The 20,173-nt window shown below is 38.1% G+C and overlaps 2 protein-coding genes across 3 annotated transcripts; both read right to left on the bottom strand.

The window, feature by feature from the left end:
• Nucleotides 1-530: 530 nt before the first annotated feature.
• Nucleotides 531-12,748, bottom strand: usp3 (ubiquitin specific peptidase 3). 2 transcript variants are annotated; one of them, XM_080868799.1, is made up of 15 exons: nt 12,301-12,748; nt 11,978-12,038; nt 11,342-11,479; nt 11,051-11,134; nt 9,263-9,344; nt 8,920-8,999; nt 7,323-7,436; nt 6,973-7,086; nt 6,615-6,704; nt 6,299-6,405; nt 5,966-6,046; nt 5,729-5,847; nt 5,498-5,611; nt 2,287-2,354; nt 531-1,705 (listed from the first exon to the last, which is right to left on the bottom strand). In XM_080868799.1, exons 1-15 carry the CDS (start codon nt 12,389-12,391, stop codon nt 1,237-1,239), a joined length of 1,812 nt encoding a protein of 603 aa, XP_080724925.1. In that variant the 5' UTR covers nt 12,392-12,748; the 3' UTR covers nt 531-1,236. The 2 variants fall into 2 exon arrangements, with proteins under 2 accessions (XP_080724925.1, XP_080724924.1); XM_080868798.1 differs by having other exon boundaries at nt 6,615-6,764; nt 12,301-12,747.
• A 3,088-nt stretch (nt 12,749-15,836) lies between these two features.
• LOC308391666 (thrombin inhibitor hemalin) lies at nt 15,837-19,197 on the bottom strand. Its single transcript, XM_080874324.1, has 6 exons — nt 19,109-19,197; nt 17,945-18,136; nt 17,315-17,491; nt 17,127-17,171; nt 16,900-16,978; nt 15,837-16,797 (listed from the first exon to the last, which is right to left on the bottom strand). Exons 1-6 carry the CDS (start codon nt 19,173-19,175, stop codon nt 16,713-16,715), a joined length of 645 nt encoding a protein of 214 aa, XP_080730450.1. The 5' UTR covers nt 19,176-19,197; the 3' UTR covers nt 15,837-16,712.
• Nucleotides 19,198-20,173: the final 976 nt, after the last annotated feature.

Genomic DNA, 20,173 nt, shown 5'->3' with positions numbered 1-20,173 from the left:
TATCAAAGCCAGTTAATCATTACAAGGCATAATAAGGGTGTTGAGACAGTTGTATACTGGAAATACACATGAAATATATTTTAGTATGCATGTGTCTACTGTACACACACACACACACAAAAGGAAAAAACTGTTCCTAACATACGCGTCAATAAATAGTTTGATGATGTTTAATTTGCATAAAGTACATGAACCTGTTTAGAAAATAGATTTGCAGTATAAGCTTAAAAATAGAGGCTAGTGTAGAAACATTAGTGATGCAGTTCTTTAATTCCTCCAGAGCTGCTCGCTAGGTTAATATCCCTACTCCTGACTAATGAACAGATTTCTATACATGTTTTCCTTCAATATTCACTCCTGCAAAATCTTAACTTGGAACTTCACTTTATTAGTTTTGGTCTTACCATCTTTCCTTGTGACAGTGCAGCAACCACCACCTAACGTGAACCGTGGCGTCTTGTTTGCCTTTTACTGCAGCGGGTCGGCCGGTTGCCGTCGATGATAAAAACAGCCCAACACAAACATCTTAATAAAATGTTCTCCATTGTATTCTGTCATGTTCATGTTGCCTGGTACACATTTGAAGAGAATTTCACTTCAGGTCCCCGTGTATGGCCATTTCAAATCAACATAAAATGTTACATGATACTCCAGCATCAGTACAGGCAAACTTTTTGAGAATGATCACTTCTTTTTACATTGGTTCTGGTCAAGAAGTTAAAACAACTTTCTAAAGCCCTAATGAGCACCAGTCAGTCAAATGCATTGCATTCTAAATCTTAAAATATCCTCTAATGACTGGAAAACAGAACTACTGGGCTCTTAAGGTGAAAAATATGACATGTGAAACTTTAAAAACAATAGAAATGCCAAATATTACACAGTGTTCTTGACAATGAATCTCTTCAGTCTAGGCTAAACATTGGACCAACTGAGGTTTTCCAAGGCTAAAGCTTCAATACGTTAAACTTTAAACGATCACCTTTGGAATCTATTGGATATGGAGAAGTCTACCTCGGTATGAGGGCACATCATCGAGAGAAAACATGCAAAAAGTCTACTAAACAAATTAAGCAGCAAGTTAAAACATGACGCTTTCAAACAAATCATAACACAAGAGTGAAAATGTGAATGTTATGTGAAAATTATAATCAAGCACGGTGACAAATGTGATTGAGGTGAAGTCGAAACAAAAGTCACGAGCTGGTCTGAGGCAGTGAAATCTCAAAGAATTATTTATTGTGCAACAGTTTGTAGAGCTTGGTGAGATTCTTCTGTTGCAGCCTTGTCTGAGGTATCTGCATCTGCTGCAGCTTTCACTGATACTGTGTCACCCTCAGCCAGTGTAGCCATGTCTTTGTTCACATCTACCTCCTCTTTCTCGCCCGCGACGTCCTCGTGTGACGATGCTGCGTCCGCAAAATCCAGATCTGTAGCTACCGTATCGGCTACGACTGTGTCCTGAGAAACTATTTCTGGAGAAACACTGTCCACAGCTGCAGCGTCCACAGCAGGCTTATTCGTGGCTGTGCTGTTTGATGCGCTTGTGTCAGAGGGCACCTGACCAGTCCTCTCTACGTAGAAGAGGATGTAGGCTTTGGCCTTCCTCACTGTATCCTCATTGGTCAGAGTCACTGTGCTGTCGTTGAAGTGGTACCAGTGACCCTCATGGCTGCCGTACGCTGTATAATGCCCCGACCCAACCCTGTGAACACAAACACACGTCATATTCTGCTGCCTGCTTTCATGCAAGAGTTCATCTATCGTTGCTGAAGCAATAGGGGAGAATTCAGCTCGACAATATATCAGCAGTGCAACACTGCCACCTAGAGGCCAAAGACAAAAGCACTTTGATTCTGTTTGAATCTAAATGTGTTTTCAAGGACTTGCAGCCTAATGCCTTTTAGCGGCTACATAAATTTTTAAACTGCAGCTTTCACAAAGCGGATGTGATCCGGCTATACAGTAATTCAAAGCTGGCAGATAATAATGCACAGATCCATAGCCCAGTCTTGAATGCATGTTAGGATTCAGTTCCTTATTCTTCTACAACACAAAAAATACACTTGTACAAAAAAAAAAAAACAAAAAACAAAATATGGATCAAGCTGGCCCTTTTATCCAGAGGAAATAATTAGTCATCAAGTTAAATCAGTTATTAATTATAGCTTTGATTCATGACCTCTAAACATGGATGCTTCTTGACTAAGAAAGCTGTGTAATTACCGCATTTTACGCCATCGAACAAATCAGGAAAGCCAGACTCAACAATGTTAAACTACTCACCCAGATCCATGATGCACCACGACAGCAACAAGGTCATACAGGCAGCTCCCTGGTAATGACTTCTCTGGCTGCAAAAACAACAGAGCAAAAGGAAAATGCTGTGGAAATGCCCTTAACACCTGGAAGTGGATACAAGCCACAAACTGGCAGACAGATAATAATCAAAACAGTTTACACTCCTTCAGTTATGAGTAGAGATGTACGCGATTAATGGACTACGTGTTTAAACGCTGCTGCACTATCTAGTCCAGGGGTGGGCAATCTCAGTCCATGAGGGCTGGCGTCCCTGCAGGTTTTAGATCTCACCTTGGGTCAACACACCTGAATCACATGATTAGTTCGTTACCAGGCCTCTGGAGAACTTCAGGACATGTTGAGGAGCTAATTTAGCCATTTAAATCAGCTGTGTTGGTTCGAGGACACATCTAAAACCTGCAGGGACACCGGCCCTCGTGGACTGAGATTGCCCACCCCTGATCTAGTCAGTACCAGAATTACGAGTCAGTTAAGCCTGTTTTTCTTATTTTATTCATGTACAATAGCAGTTACTGGTTGAGCTGGGATACAGGGACACTGACCACTTCCAGTTCACCACACTTTCGATGGCAGTTGAACAGATTAAAGCAAGTAACAACCATGGTAACAAGGCTGTTTTGCAGTATTTTGATGTTTTAAAAAACAAACAAACAAAAAATAAAACAAAGCAGTTGTATATCAGCTTCGCCGGAATAAACTGGATTAGAGCCAAGCAGCCGAGGCCAGGTGTGACCACATTCTTCATGTGGAAGCTCCCAGAAAAGAAGGTCACTGCTGCTAGCACTGCTGAACTCACAGAGCCAAAACAATCTCACTCAGTGTGTGTTTGCAATGGTTTAAATTCTGTTCACTTTTTAATGTTTTCCGAGGACTTTTCTGTCGTTTTGACTAGACCAGTTTTTCCTGTTATTTAGCAAATTAGCTGCCAACATCCCGAGCTCTCACTCATTGCTTGTATTTGTGTACATGTGTTGTTTGACCTTCTGTGTGAAGAACAATGTACAAGACTATTTTTATCTGTTGACAGAGCAAAAGGAGCAGATCTGCAACTGAGCTCTTGGACTGAAAAAAAAAAGTCACACAAACATTAAAGATTTATGTTTGCTAATAATTTTAAAGTACAAACCCAATTCCAAAATAATGTAAAAACAAAAAAGAAAAAAAAAAAGTTTTACTACTGTTTACGTTCAACTCCATCTTGGATTGCTAACTCAGGGTTGGTGGGCTCTACCGACTTTCCTAATGAGAAATAAAAGCTGAGTGGGCATTCCACATCAAATTCCATATGGGAACTCAAAAATCCTGAATTCTGGCTTATTCACGAATGCCCCATTAAAAGAACAGCCGGAGAAGCAATTAGCAACTTATCCAGTTAATTGGCAACAGATGATTGGGCAAAAAAAGAGCATCTTAGAGTGACAGAATTTCTCAGAAGTAGACAGAGGTTCACCAATCCACAAAAAATGGCATCTAAAAAAATGTGTAACAACTCTTTATCTGCAGTACATAATAATGAAAGGATTCACAGAATTTGGAGACAAAGGGACAAAGCTTAAAATCCATATTGGATGTGGTGATCTTCACTCAGTCAGCAATGCATTAAAAACAGACATGATTCTGTCATGGAAAACTCCATCATACAGAGAAGCAGCCATATGTGACTTTGATCAAGAAACCTTGCAGTTTTCTCTCAGCCAAAGCTCATTTAAAAGACAGACAAATCAGACAAATCGAAATTTGAAATCCTTTTTGACAGTATGGGAGTGCACGAGTGACTGGAACTTGAAATAGGCCTTGGAAAGACACCATCAACACTGAAAGGCACATATGGGTTTTAGAGCATCCAGATGACATCTTTTTCAAGGTTGGCCTTGCATATTTCAGCAAAAAAATGCTAAACTTTATATGTAACCCTGTCTCTGCTCCTTTGAGATGTGTTGCTGTATATAAAATATATAAAATTCGCTTATATATTGCTTAAAAATGTACATTTTCTCAGTTTAAACACTGGATGTGTTTTCTATGTTCAATTATGAATCAAATATGGATTTATGAGACATTGGCATTTTACAGTGTCCCAACTACTTAGGAATTGTGGTTGTATGTTAGGAGAAGCTCTCGTATTATAACAAAAAACTGACATACTTATTGCACAGCGGTCAGAAAAGCGATTTGCTGTAGAATAGCACCCCCTGAAGCTCTGGAGCATTCAGACAAACAAGATTAATACTTGTCACAAGTACTCTGAATTCCAGACCTTACATAAAGATCTAATCAAAAGCAGTTTATGCCCAGTATAAAACTGTTTGCACTCTGAAATGAAATGAAATAGACACTCCATGTCCCCGAATCAGACATAGGTGTGAATCAGCCATCACAGCATCTTGCAAAGTTGTGAACACAAGCACGGACCTCCTACGTAACCAGCTGGAGATCTATCAGAAAGTCACAAATGCAGGTGGTAACCACTGATCCAATAATGAAAAATGCATTTGCTACAGATGGTAGTTTAACAACCCAGGTCTGTGCACTACTGTTAATAATTTAGCATATTTCTTTAATACTTTATTATCAATCAGAGCACTCGTGTACATTTTAGGACACCAGCCTCATCAACCAATCACAATCAGTGTCACTGCCAACAACCACAATGTGTTTTTACCATTGTGTTGATATAAATTCTTATTTAGATAAATGTGTGTTACTTTTTTCAAATGTATTTTTTTTTAAGTAACAAAACTATAATGCTTCATTACAAAAAATTCAAACTAGCATAAGTAAACTACGTTCCTGTTGTGATCTTTCCTACCACACTGACTTGGATACCAACAATTTCCACAATGGTAATTTCTGTGAACTTGTTTTTCTGTCGTAAGAGCAGAAAAATGGAAAAAGATGATCATCACTGGCTGTACAAGTGTTTACTGATACAGCACTGTGAGTTTTTAGGAGCCAGCAAAATTGTAGCAAATTTCTGCAAACATTTACTGCAGTTTTTATGAATTTTAGCTGGTGTGTTTTCTCACCAACCTACTCTGGCCTTTGTATTATCTGCCATTAAAAGCATATCTTACGGTCTCCTGATTAAACTGCAGATCAGCATTTGATCTGACTCTTAAATGTAGCTGTTGTGGAAAAACAAAGAAAATAAAAAGGCTGTGAGTGTTGGGCTCACCTCAAGTAAGTAGCCTCTCATGTCCAGACCTTTCAGTGGAAATTCTACATAGGTATCCACCTTGTTTCTCAAAAAGGCAGTCCAGTGGAACCGTTTTAGGTGCAGGCACAAAACCTATGAGTAGAAACAAAAGTGCAATTTATTTAAGAAGTAAAAGCAAACATATGTTTTTATAGTTTAATAGTAGATACAGTGAAGTGTATATTAAAATATATATATATATAAAAAAACCTTTGGCAGCTTCTGGATCCAAAACTTCTTGGTTGATTTCTGTCTCTTTTTACACTTATGGCAGTAATACAGCTCTGTGTCATCGAGTTCTTCCAGGTCGGTGAAGCTATGTAAGCAGTCTAAAAGAAAAACAAAAACAAATACACACAAAAAAATTGAAAAGCTCTGAAGAATTTTAGTGTCACAAACTTTGAAACTAGGCCTATAAAAGATCATTTTTGACTACAAGAAACTTACCACGTAGAGTGCATGTTGGCACTGGCTCTTGGTCCTTATTTCTCTTTTGTCTGAACTGACTGGGAATGTCCAAAGACAGATCTGAGTAAAAAACACACAAGGGGAAAAACATGACGTGTCACGCACCATCAGGCTATATCAAGTTTAACTCTATAACTCTATAATAAATGGCTTTTCATTAATTTATTTGCTTTATGATGTAGAGCAACAATAAAAAGATTTGCTACAGAAACCCAAATTTATTTTTGTGTTATCTTGCCAAACACTGACACATGAACTTTGCTGTATGGGACAACAAAAGCCGCTCAGTGTGTGGTTTCGTTTATGTCTTACCAAGAAATGGATCAAACTTTCGAGATTCTGTCCCACAAATTAGGCAGTTGACTTCATTCTGAAGTATACCACCAAAAATGGATGTCACAACACTGGCGGTCCCATTTCTGTAAAGAATAAAAAAAACAAAACATGCAGTAGCTTTTACATTCAAGTTATAGTGACTTACTGCTAAATATGGTCATGCCGATAGTATATTGTTACAACTAGTCTGTGTTAACTGGAAAAAAGTAGGAAATATTAACTATATGCAAAAAAATTCAGGATCCCGCTGAGACAACAAAAGCAAAATCAGTGTATGGTTAGAAGGACTCACGTGCAGCATTTGCCATCTGTACTAGAGAGTCTGACTCCATCCTGAGGTGAGACTGGATGAGACGCCCCGTTACGGCTGTACTGTAGCTCCCTGTGGAGGTGGTCCAGTAAGTAACGCATGAATTCATGGGCATCCTGCTGCTGATAACCTCTGCACACACAAACACAGCTTTAAATTGCATTCATGCAATGACTCACAATGGTTTATTGCAGTTTTTTGAAACACAATGCACCTTTGTTAGTAGTGTGACTAAAAACGGTAACACTTCGGAACAACAACAGAATTGAAACGGAAACAGTTTCCTGCTCTGCATTAGCAGCTTAACTTATAGAAAACAGTTTTTACAATGTGGGTGTACCTGAAACTTGGCATGATTTTCCATATGGCATAAAACAAGGAGTCTGGACTGAAGGCGGTCTGGTTCCCTTGCCATAGGGAACAGAGAGTTTTCCTGAATTCCTCCACCAAAGATCTGTTCAACATAAAGAAACTTTATTTTAGACTTAACCGAAATAATTTTCTGGATTTTTAAATTATACCTGATTTTTTCTTCTTCATTTGCCTACCCATCTTTTCCTTTTCAGCAATAACATTAGAACTGGATGCCTTACAGAACCACTCACAACTAACAATGTTGCCAATTTTACTTGCTGAAATTAACGTTAATTATTGCCCATAAATCGTCCCTCCTTCAGAAGAGGACCTTACACACTGTTGTCCCCTTGGCTGCGGGTGTGGTACATCCTTCTTCCTGCCGTCTTACCACTGCGTAGAGCCACAGCAGGCAACTCCTTGAAATAGCAGCTGAACTGCTCGATGTTGCTGTCAAAGAAACAAATTTTGCCATCAGTCGTCTCAAACGTAACATCAGCAGACAGGTCACGAATTAAAGGAAAGAGCAGGAGAGTGTCAAAATAAAATGCTGGACGATTAAACGCTGGGAGAACAGGTTCAAAGCACCTTCGCATTCTAAAAGTCTCTAAACCTTTAGTTGAAATAGCAATGTCCCAGTATGCCCCATGAACTGAAGCAGTGTTATCCTGAAAATATGGAAATGCTTCTAGTAAAAATACCCCAGTATAACACACCTACCAGATCACCTCACTATAGGGATCGAGGATCCAAGTTCCAAATACACTATATGCACAAACGTACTGGGTGAGAACATCTGCAGGAGCTTCTGTATCTATTTGCAGATACAGTATAACAGGCTTTTGACAATTTTGCCCGTTCATCCAGAAGAGCCTTTGTGAGGTTAGACACTAATGTTTAACAAGAGGGCCTGGCTTGCAATCTAAACTCTAATTCATCCCAAAGTTATTCAATAGGGTTGAGGTCGGGCTCTGCGAGACAGTCGAGCTCCCTTCTCTAAAGGTTCCCACACAGTTGGATACATTTTTCACAAATGTTGGTAAAGGAAGAGTGCATGGATAGGTGCTTGATTTTATACAGTGGGGCAAAAAAGTATTTAGTCAGCCACCGATTGTGCAAGTTCCCCCACTTAAAATGATGACAGAGGTCAGTAATTTGCACCAATTACTGCAGGTGGGGGAACTTGCACAATCGGTGGCTGACTAAATACTTTTTTGCCCCACTGTACAGCTATGTTAAAGGGCCTGAATTCACTGATTAAGAGGTGTGGCTCAAAGTTACATATAATATACGTACATGCTTTCAAACAAAGTTAACTTCATATTTGAAGGGATGATGCTGGAACCTAACATACATCCAACCTTTGGACTTTTAAAGCAAGAGTAAGTGTGGAAAACCTGAAAAAAACATGCTGTGGTCCACACAAGGTTTTAACCTTTGTTTTCATGTTTGTTGGCAACCATGAATGAAAAAAAACTACAGCTGAAACTGTCTTAATACATCTAATTATTTATTCACTGACTTTAAAGAGGCAGCAGAAGTTGCCAGGTGATGACAACCTGACAAAATAAAATTCAAAGCAACAAATTTGCTTATTCGTGACATTTTTTAGATGTTCAAATTACTAATCAATATATTGAAAATGAAAAAAAGAAAAAAGATATTTTGCAAGAATACTAGCTTCGTTGTCTGTAAATGTGGAACCCCACTGCTCTAATCCTTTAGCATTGTGACTAAATGTGTATTATCAGGGAAACCTGGCCTTTGACTGTGTCTTGTTTCCAAGCAGCCTCTGTAATCCCCCTAACTGTGCCCCAGACTATATTAATAAAGGATGACTGCTCGTGGGGCCCTGGCTCTACAGGGGCAGAGCCACTGAATTGTGCCACAGACTCGGTTCATCACCCACATACCTCGTCCTCAGTGCACTTACCTGAGGGACTGCAGAATGGCATTCATGAAGCATGTGTTTCCAAGGTTGCGCAGGCCTGTAGCACATAGAGCCACGCCATCCTGAGGGAGACGAGTATATGTGCATGTTTAAAGCCATATGGAAAAATTCTGCTGTAAGCTAACATTTAAAGTCAGTTGGCGTACAGCTCTATAAAGACGCTGTGACTCATTTAATTGAAGCCCTGCACCACAGTGTAAAAAATAGTCTTGCAAAAGTTTTAAGAGTGGTGCAGTCTTTTGTGCTGGGAGTGTGATTCTAAAGTAGCTGCTATCTTTACTTCTTTTTTCAAGGCAGCAAACATTTGCCTTGAACTATTACTTACACTGTCTTTTAACAGCTTGCCATCTCCTGCTGGGCTGTCCTGAAGTTTCCTTTTCCTCTGTCGCTCACCCATTAGTGCTGAACTGTAAGCAGAAAAGATTACTTGCGTCACCTGGATAAAGCAGATTACTTTGGTGCATGTCTTAACTTGCCTAGCATACTCTTAGAGTAGGGCTGCAGGTATCAATTATTTTAGTAATCAAGTAATCTATCGATACTGAAATATTTTTAAGTTGAACTGTTTTACAAAATTTCTAATGAAAAAACAAACTAAACTCTCTGATTGTTCAAACATGCCATACTGAATTACATTTTTAACTAAACATTTTGTTTAATGCAGAACTATAGAAATAATCTCAAGTAGAGTCAAAGGTCAAACTTGAATAAAACAAGATGTATATGCAAACTTGTCCAAAATAAAGACAATGTTGGATAATACCTCCCACCCACTGCATGACATGCTGGTCAGTCACAGGAGCACCAGAGTACCAAAAAGCACCACTGAATGACACAGGAAATCATTCCTGCCTGTGGCCATCTCCCTGTACAACTCATCCACTTAACACACTGTATACTGCAATAGCTACACCCTTTTTGCACATGCTCTCCTCTTATTCAGCTATTTATCAATAGTGACTTATATGCATACAAGTCATGTATATATTGTGTCTATTTCTTACTTAGTGTATTGTCTTTGTTACCGTTTATACTGGAGCACTGTAACCAAAATAATTTCCCCTAGAGATCAATAAAGTATTCTGATTCTAAAACTAAACTAAGGCATAAAAACTTACCTTTACTGTATTCTTGGAAGGCTCTTCCTATGTTGATGTTTTAGTGTTGTCGAAACAGACGTTTTGTAGACATTAATTAATACTGATAATAATTCAGTGTCCAGCTTAACAACCACCAAGACAATGACTCAGAATGTACTGGCCCATGTACATTTTTCATTGTATTGTTTAAAAAAAGCTATTTAATTAATACAATATTTTATATTACTTCAATTTCAATCTGAACAGTGTTACAAAAGCCTTGAAATTATTATAGTTTACTACACTCCATCCCCCCTTTAGACTCATCCCTGTTTGCTGCAGGTTTCACTTCAATGTAAAAACAGCCTTCAGTAAGCTGTATAATTTAAACATGGTGTTAGACTAAGTTAACAGTTCGTCTGCAGATTTTAATACAACTTCTGGAGGTTTACTGCAGATTTTTGCGCGGTGTAAAACAAATGGCGGTGGATGGAGCAGCTACAAAGTTTGTCTGAGTTTGTTGATCAGGTGCTTTGATGACGACCTCCTGCTAGCTGTTTCCCAGTAAGGATTTTATTGGTGATCACTGTTCCTATGATCACTGTTCCTGTGTTTTCTTTCACTCAGTCAGAGCTCAGCGTGGCTCCACCTCTGTATACAAACTCCAGCTACGCGTTTAATTATGTCGGCATCATCATCACTGCTGCTGTTGTGTTTTTGTTCAAAACTGGGAGCTGTGTGGGCTTAATGTTGTCAAACTTTTTATTCACATGCTGGTCCTTAATATGTTTGAATTTCTGTTTTTCGTGACAAATGCAGGTGAAAAACTCGTATTTATATCATTTAACACAATGGTGTGTGTGTGTGTTAAATGAACCATTGAAGCAAAGAATTTGCATTGACAATTTTTTATAATCGAACTACTCGATGAATCATTGCAGCCCTACTCTTGAGATATCAAAAAAAGTTGTCCTTTTTAAACAGTAAAAGGCAACCATGACAGTAAAATGAGGAACATATTGTTTAATACTTACTTTTCTAAACTCTGAAGATGTTCCCGCAACTTCTGCACTTGCCCAAGTTTGGTGTCGTTCACAACAAATTCATCACATCTGTAACTATTAAATACACATTAACAACAAAATATTATTATTACAAATATACTAATATTTTTACGTCTTTCTCCGGTAGCATAGAAATGTGGAAGAAATTATTACAATCGATACAGATTTTAATAAAGTTGGATCATTTTATTTTTTTAAATGACAACACAATCCTCTGACTGGTAAGAGATGAGTCAGACTGTAGTCAGAGAGAACACTTACCAAAACACACTGTAGCTGCTGCAGTCCATGCAAACAGAATGATGGATTTTCTCTTTTTCATGTTTCTCACCCTTCCTTTGACTAACACAAAGGACTTGATTCTCTTCAAAGTGTTTCTTTGCATGCCCATTGACATATCTATGAGGAAAGAGACAGCTTTATAAACACACATCTGGAATTTCCTTGAAATGACTCAATAGTTATGCTCAAAAATGTATTTATTTTTAGTTAAAAGGTTTTACGCAATTACACAAGGGGAATGTTTTAAAATCAGAAGTGTTTTTTCCCGTCCCAGAAGTTTAACAAGTGTCTGTTGTGTTATAAAGCTTACAAATGTGAATTGAATTCTGGAAACACATTTTTTGTTTAAAAAAAAAAAAGGTTTGGCAGAATATTTTTTTACGTTTTATTAAACAGAATAAGCACAGGCTAGGGCCAGTAGGATCGATCATATTAAAATCACAACTGAGGGTTTTTCACAGTCATCTCAGTGACCACCGGCTGCAGTCTACACCGCTTTATTTAGTGTGTCCTTAAGTGACTGAATGATTGAAGTTGTTTGTCCCAAAGTCAATAGCTTCCTTAATAAAATTACTAAGAGGGCGGTTTAGCGGACAAAACAAAACCAAAACTCACCGTCCACAATGAACCATCAGACAGGTAAGGCAAATCCATGGACTTTTATTAGACCTGCAAACTGAACATAAAAGATGACTCCGTTTAATGAACTCGCATATGTAAATGAATAATTCTCTCAACAGCCATAAAGATATGGCGAATTGTGATTTGCCCTTGCGATATCTGCTGTTGACTCGTGGCTAGTGCTTACCTAGCAGACAGAAATATGGCAGTCTGCTCACAAGTTGGCATCCAAAAATACTGCGCACCGAGCTACGCTTATGTACAACGAAATTAATTTTACTGAAGTAAAATGAAAGACAGAAAAACGCTCCTCTTACCGTTGCAACACCAGGAGGACGGAGTACCGTTAGGGAACCTGGAAGAATCAAAGGCACCGCTTATGTTTGAGCTCAGATGAGGGCACTCCATCAGCTCACGATTGTGAGTGAACCGACTTTATAACCAGCACTAACACACCAACGGTACCGGGACCCGGGAAGCTAACAATAGTTAGCCAATTAACCTAAAACTAGCTAGCTAACGTTAGCAGATCTACTACTTCTGGTGGCGAACGCACGTTTTCCTGCTTTTGCTTACGCCGACGCGTTATGCAGCTATTGTATAGCTTCCATAATTTCACATTAAAACTGTTTACATAAATAAAAAGAGCCGCTGCTTCCACCCGCACATACTGTAAGATGAAATCGTAACCTTATCCTTGGTGTTAAGAGGTACCAGATAACTGCTGGCGCTTTCCACAAACAAATGGAAATAACTTGAGGAAGTGACGTACTGTCTGCCGGCACACACACACAGACAAAGATTAAAAACTTAACCAGAGAATTTTTCCCACCACTTCCGTTTTCGTCCCCCCCTTTTAACTGCTGCTTAAAGCTGGCCAAAGCCACGTTGTAAATCGACCTTACTCTGGGACAGCAGCTCTTTCTGTCATGTTTACTGATATTTTGCTGCTCCAGTTTTTAACAAAACAGCAGCTATTTTCATTTTGAAATTGCATGTAAACGCATAAGTAGCTTATAACACTAGTAAAGGTTATGTTCTTAGTAGTTACACAAATATTAACATCAATTTTTGCCACGTCCTCTATAACGTTTTGTTTTGTTATGTTTTTCGTCGCAGGTCATTAGTAAGTTTCCCTTGTTTAAACCTCGGTCGCCAACACGCATGCGAGCTTATGATGACGTCTATTTTCGTGTTTCGGCATCGTGTGCTGTCCTGTAGGTGACAAAGGGGACTTTAACGTTTAAAAACTTTAACAGTGTCACCACGTAACTCTGCAATTAATCGCTGGGATTTGAGTTGTAGTAAATCTGAGGATAGAGATTGTTTGCCAAATTATTAGGGAAATGTAATAATTTGTTTCTTGGGCCTCACGACCACTTTACATCAATTTTGTAAAACGCGACGATACAAGATTATCAATATTTAAGATTTTTTTTTATGTGGATATCATTCTGGTCAACTGGGATGTTGATGAAAAATTACTATTATTCAATCATACCTAAAAAATTACTTAATGATTTTGTTACCATTTAATAACCGAGTAAACGTGGACAGATGCTACTTCTACCTGTAAAGCTTCATGGTCTGTTAAAATTACATATCACTGATTAAGTAACCTATGAAAAAAGTGAACTTTTACCATTAACAACTAACAGATGAACCTATTACACAGTGTCTTTAAATGTAGAAAGTAGTCAGTAACTAGGGCCTTAATCCACTGACCACATTAGCTGAAACTGCAACATGTGCCTTTTGAATATTGGAGAATAGTTTCTAATATAATCTACACATAGCTAAAATTTATTTAGCATATTTAGGACTATGCTCCACATGAATACATTATAAAGTGAAATAACAAAGAAAAACTAGATCTTGACACTGGTCCCCTTTGCAGAAGGTGTCAAGTAATAAGCAGTAATGCAGGGTTAATCTTTCTTCACCTTTAAAGGTCCCAACGCATTCACCCCATTATTAAAAGTTATCATGCACTCACTTCTAGATTATTAGTTACACATTTCTAGTACCAGGTTGGACCCCGTTTTGGCTTCAGTGCTTCCTTAATCCCTTTTTGGCATAGATTGAACATTCATCACAGATTCTGGTCCATTGACAGATCCATGCTTTGGGGTTGTTTACCCCAAATTCTGACTCTGCCCTCCAAATTTTACAGCAGAAGTTTCATCAAACAAAGCAACATTTTTCCAACTTTTCTGTTGTCCCAGTTTTTTAATGAAGTCTCTCTTTCCCACCTTTAGCTGTCAGCAGTGGCACTTGATGTCGTCTGCAGCCGTAGTACATCTGCTTCAATGTTCGACATTCAGAGATGCGCTTGTAGATATCTCAGTTGTAACGACTAAGATCTGAGTTACTGTTGCTTTCCTATCTGCTCGAAGCAGCCTGACCATTTTCCTCTGACATCAGCAAGGCATTTTCACTCTGAGAACTGCCACTGTATAAATTTTCTTTTTCAGGCCATCCTCTGTAAACCCTAGAGATGGTCTGTGGGAAAATTCCAGTAGATCCGTAGTTTCTGAAATACTCAGAGCAGTCTGTCTTGCACCAACAACCATGCCACATTCAAAGTTGCTTAAATCACATTGTTTCCCCTTTTGACACTTGGTTTGAACTTCAGCAGGACATCTTGACCATGCATGTGATTCTCTTATTAGAGGTTTGCTTTAAGAAGCAGATTTCATTTATTTATTTATAAAGCACATTTAATGACAACACAGAGTTGACCAAAAAAAAAAGAAGTAATAATTAAGCAGTGACATTAACATCAACAACAGGTAAGAAAATTAAAAGAAAATTAGGATAAAAAGAATTGGTAACTCTCATGTAGTATCGAAAGCCAAAGTGAAAAAATATGTTTTAAGATGGGATTTTTAAAAAGTGACAGTTGAGGCCTTTCTAATGTGGAGAGGTAGATCGTTCTACATATTCGGCGCCACAACCACAAGCGCCTGATCCCCTCTATGAACCATCCTAGACTTGTGTAAGGTAAGATGTAAATGATCACTTGATCGAAGGGCTCTAGAGGGCGTACAAAGCTCTAAAAGGTCAGACAAATAGTTTGGTGCGTGGCCATTTAGCGCTTTATAAGTCAAAAGTAAGATTTTACATTTAATTCTAAAAGTCACTGAAAGCCAATGAAGGGAAGCAATCACCGGAGTAATATGTTGGTGTCTCTTCACACGAGTCAAAAGGCGGGCGGTCAGATGAATAGTAATTTTCACCCTTATTCTCACCCTAATAAAGTAGTGGTCTCACATGTTGTTTACTGATTTTTTTTAAAAATGAGCTCCTGCTGCCCACATAGCTTTCTGAAAGTGTGCTGTATTTTTTCTACCGTAGTCATGGAAATGAAGCAAAAGAATGTTGATTATCTACCCTAACCCCTGATTCTGTGAGAGTAGTGTAGCTCTCTCCTAGATGGTAAGAAAACACCAAAGTCCATCTGTACACATTACAGCCTGCATCAGGCCCAGAGCAGATACTGTATGTGTGTACTTGCATAATTCCCACATGGAAGTCAGGAAATACCAATGAATGAAAAAGATTTAAGATTGCAATGTAATATGTGATTACCTCTCTGCAGATTACAAATAGTTCTATCCTGTTTGCCCAAAGCTAATTGTAAAATTAGCCATATGGAGGTGCAGATGACGAGATTGGACAAGGACCCATGTTTTTTTAATTTTAAAGAAAAGTCACTTTCTGCAGCATGGGACATTCTAGCCAATAATGCAGCTGCATATATCCCAGCTGTATTTCTGGAATTAACAATGAAAAAAAATTAACATCCAAATAAAAGAAACAGCATCTTTTATTGAACCAATCAGACAATGTTACAGTTGAATTTGATCACTTTTCAACTTTGCTCCAACTCAAACAGTACAAAAGCACCTTAAGAAGAACACCCTGTAAAGTAAAACAACGCTCAGGATATTTCCAGTCTTTTTGAACATTTATCCCTCCTCACTAACAAAAAATAGAAAAAGACATTAAGATCAATTTCTACCAGCACATTTATTAAAATCAAACATTCCATGTTCTGTGAATACTTTTTATACCCTGAATACAATACAAAATAAAGCAATACTAAATGAAGAATATGAAGATGTGAGAAGATAGGAAGGAATGCGTTTTTTATATTTAGATCATTACTGCCTGTGCAAGAGTTACGAATGCTGAGTAAGAAAACATAATCACAGAGAGTGCGTAAGACATCATTGTACAAAAAACAGTTCTAAATATACGTGCTGGGCTTCGAATTGGCACGTGCATTCAGACCTCAGACGTTTTTTCATCAAATCCCCAGGTGTCGATGCAGTTTTGGAAACAGTGAAATATTATGAGCTCAAACTACTAACAGCCTTTCAAGCAACAAACGAATGTGAACTTGTTTCCTGTCTCCTGCCTATGTTTGAATGCTTGTGTAAAACACTGCCTGGGTTCTAATGACCCCAAATTATTGATGCAAGTCTTTCAGGGTTTTTTTTTTTTGATTATTTAACTATTGCTACTATTACAACAATCTATTTTCTATTCATTTAACAATGACTAATTCTATTGATCAAAGCTTAAAAAATAATTAAGAGATAGAAATGAAATAAAACACAATATTTCAATAATGTAATGACTGTTATAAGGAAATCAAAACTAGTGGACGGATTATTGCCCAAAACCAAGCTGGTAAAATCTAAATGTTGCTCTTTGAAGTTTTCTATGACATTTCAATGTCTCTCTCTGCCTGAAGAGGCGCATCAGCCTGGGGCTCTTTACTTTTCCCAGCACCCTTCTTCTTTTTCCTACAGGAAGTAAAACGAGTATTAAAGTAATTGTAGAAAAATTGCCATTACCAGTGGGGAATGATCTTTCTTTTCGTTTAAGGCAAACAAAATTGTTCTTACTTTGACTTAAGCGTTAGGAAAACCACCGTTCCGATGATAGCAACAACGATGAGTGCAAGCAAAACTCCACAGATGATCGCTGTTAAAGAGGGTGGCAGTTTAACAATAAGGTTTGTGTAAATGGATATGGTGCTAAGTAAAAAGCTAGTGAGAAGTTGACTCATAATAGTTAAAACAATCTGTTTTTCTCACATTATGTCCTTTAAGGTTAAAGTGTGTCTACTGACCAATTGGAGTGTCTGGCTCATCCTCCTCTGCCTCATTACCATCAACTTCAAACAAAAAACAAACAAAAAACATGTTATCGTACTGCGTGTTTTTTTTAAATTAACACTGACTCATTAATTAATATTCAATAACATATTGATATATTAACATGTAACAGTGACAGTAAAAGAGAGATGTGTGTGCTCACCATGGATGCCAGCACAGGTGGAGTTGCAGCTGATAAAGTCAAAAAATCTGTTTCCATTTCCGAGGCATCCGGTCCAAAGGAATCTTTTGCATTTGTCATAAACAGAGTCATAGTAGTACCTCAGATATTTTCCATTGCATGTACCTTCCACCTTTTTAAAGTGGCAAGCTTTCCTAGCTGTGGGGAGAAAACATCATCGTCACTGATCACTGAGAGTATCCATAACAATGGCTGCTAATTAACTGATTGATTAATTATAACTGTAAGGCAAATCACCCGAGTCATTTACTTATTTTTAGGAAGATGTGCTCTTTCACCACTTGGTGGCGCATTGCAAATACTCAATAGCCCCTGTCCTTCCTACAGCTGCTTAGGACTTAAAGAAATTGCATGTGGACAAAACTGTTAAAAAAGGTTTTTGTGCTGATAATATGCGACACAATGATCATTTTTCTTTTTTCTTCTGTCAGTTTCTCTCTCAGTCAGTTACACTGAAGGAGTTGTCTGGCCTAGGCCAGGGCTAGTTTATGTTCCCAAGTTCTTCAGAAGATGTTTTGTGTGTGTTTGGATTGGATTTTGCATATTAAGTTGTAAGTGGTTAGAAAACGATTTATTCAAAATGATTCTTACCATCCATAGGGTAGACATCTTCTGCATTGACTGAACAGTTTCTCAAGCACTCTCTTTCAGTTTGGAAACGGTTAGCATTTCCTCCTTCACCGTTGTACAGGAAAGGGCTGCACTGATCTTTGCTGACATCATAATACACAGCAAAGTTGAAGCTTGTTCCCTGACCCGCATCAGCAGGTAGTCGACAGAATTCTGTTGGATGAGAAAGAACATAATGTAAGAAACATTTTATATGCAAAAAAAAATTTGAGTGGATGTTTTGGTTTTCAAATAATACACATAATATAGTATACTCTAAAATATAATGTTCAAACAGAAATGTAGCTAATGTTTAACTAACCTCATCAGCAGAGACCAACTCCCTGTTTTTATGATGGCAATAAAAAGTATCATTTATGGCACATTTTCAGCTCTCCCGCCCTTCATAGGTTTCACAGTAAGGAAGTGGTTTCAAACTTTTTATAAACATAGTTAAACTTTAATTCAATTAAATATCCATTAATTTAACCTGCTATTACCTTATGGGTGCTGAAAAGCTGCACCCTTTCCTATTCTATTACTCTGTGGTGCAGTGAGATGAAGTTGTGCGTTAGTGTCGTTTTAGCTCAGCATGTCCATAACGGTCAGGCTCAGACAAACACGATCTCAGTGCTTTGTGCAGTCGTGAAGAATATGTAAATAACATTTACAGTATGGTAAACAGCCAGAGTGAAAACAGTCATTGTTGGCATCAGTTGGAAGTCGCTACATGACTTATGTCTCGTTAGACTTGCAAAATAAATATAAACATTTTTTTTCCTATTGAACTGATTAAAATAGGTCTAAGCAACACTCTATGTGATTCCACACACTGCACCAGTGCGTGGTGCAGTTCATCCACTCATCTCAGAAAAACTGATAACAGAATCGCCATGTTGGGCTGAAAGGACTGAAGGTGAAGCTTATCTATTTGATTCAGTTTTGGTCACCAATCATGTACATATTAAAAAACTAAACAAAAAAAAAACAGCAACACAAGTCTCCAGTCTTTGTGATTTTTCACTAAAGATGAGCTCAGTGAGCTGAAAGCCTGGTTGATAATGAAAAGTAAACCTCACGTATAAAAAAGCGCTCGGCTATTCTTTTTGTTTAGCAAGTTAAAGAAGAAAAAAAAGTTTTATATACCTGGAATGTTGGAATAGCCGATTTGGAAGGCTGAGAACACAATCCCCAACACCAGAAGGCCCGTCATCGTGCTGCTTGCCTTTGTGCTGTCTTTCATGGAGTGAGAGAAGGTTATAAACTACAGTGGGAGTGGGTGGTCATAACTGACCTTTGGACCAGAGTTTCTCTAATGGGGACACCTTTAATCGAAACAAAGGGTAGTCATAGTGCTTTATTACATTTACTGTATAGAAGAAGTTAAAAACAGTTATTGCCACTCCTATTTTGTGTTATTGTGATCGCGTACAACACAGCAGAAACATACACATATACACTCACCGACCCTTTTTCAGGTACAGCTGTTCATGCTTGCTAACAGAAGTATCGCATTGCTGTAACTTCATGGATTTGGATATGAAGATATGGTCAAGATGACCTTCTGAATTTCAAACTGAGCATCCAAAAGTATAAGAAAGGCTCAAAGCTTCAAGAAACCAGTTTTTATATATATTGTTACAACCTGACTCAAAGGCAACATAAATATGGAGACCAACACCAGAGTTTCATAAATAAGAGGTTTTATTTGAAATTACATAATAAATAAATTAGCTAAAATAGCTGCCTGAGCTCTCCAAAGTCAGCCAGAGTCAGTTTATCCAAACCTCACTATGTGCAGTCTATTAGCAATTCATCCCAAGCAACACCGGAAGACCCTGCACTGCCACTGCAACGAGATTAGAGACTGCAGAGGGGTGAAAGCATATCTATAAAAACTGGTTTCTTGAACATTTTTTTTTTATTTGGGTTAAAAAGAAAAATATATTTGTCAATATAACTTGAAACAGCAAACTATAGAGATAGATGGGTCCCTTTTAATCACAAAGTAAAAATGCTGTTTGTGGAGGTAAATAGGTCCCATTTTGTTAAAGAAGAGGTTTAGAGCAGCTGTCCCCAAAACATGGGCCATGGACTGCTACCTGTCTGTGAGTTATTTGGTACTGGGCCGCGAGAGTCGAGGCTCAGGTGTGAAATTTATGGTTTTCAGGGTTTTATCGTTTTTTATTGTTAATTTTCTAAATCATTTTT

Source organism: Rhamphochromis sp. 'chilingali' (assembly GCF_963969265.1).
Source record: "Rhamphochromis sp. 'chilingali' genome assembly, chromosome: 2".
Classification (NCBI taxonomy): Eukaryota; Metazoa; Chordata; class Actinopteri; order Cichliformes; family Cichlidae; genus Rhamphochromis; species Rhamphochromis sp. 'chilingali'.
This window is presented reverse-complemented; position numbering and strand designations above follow the sequence as displayed.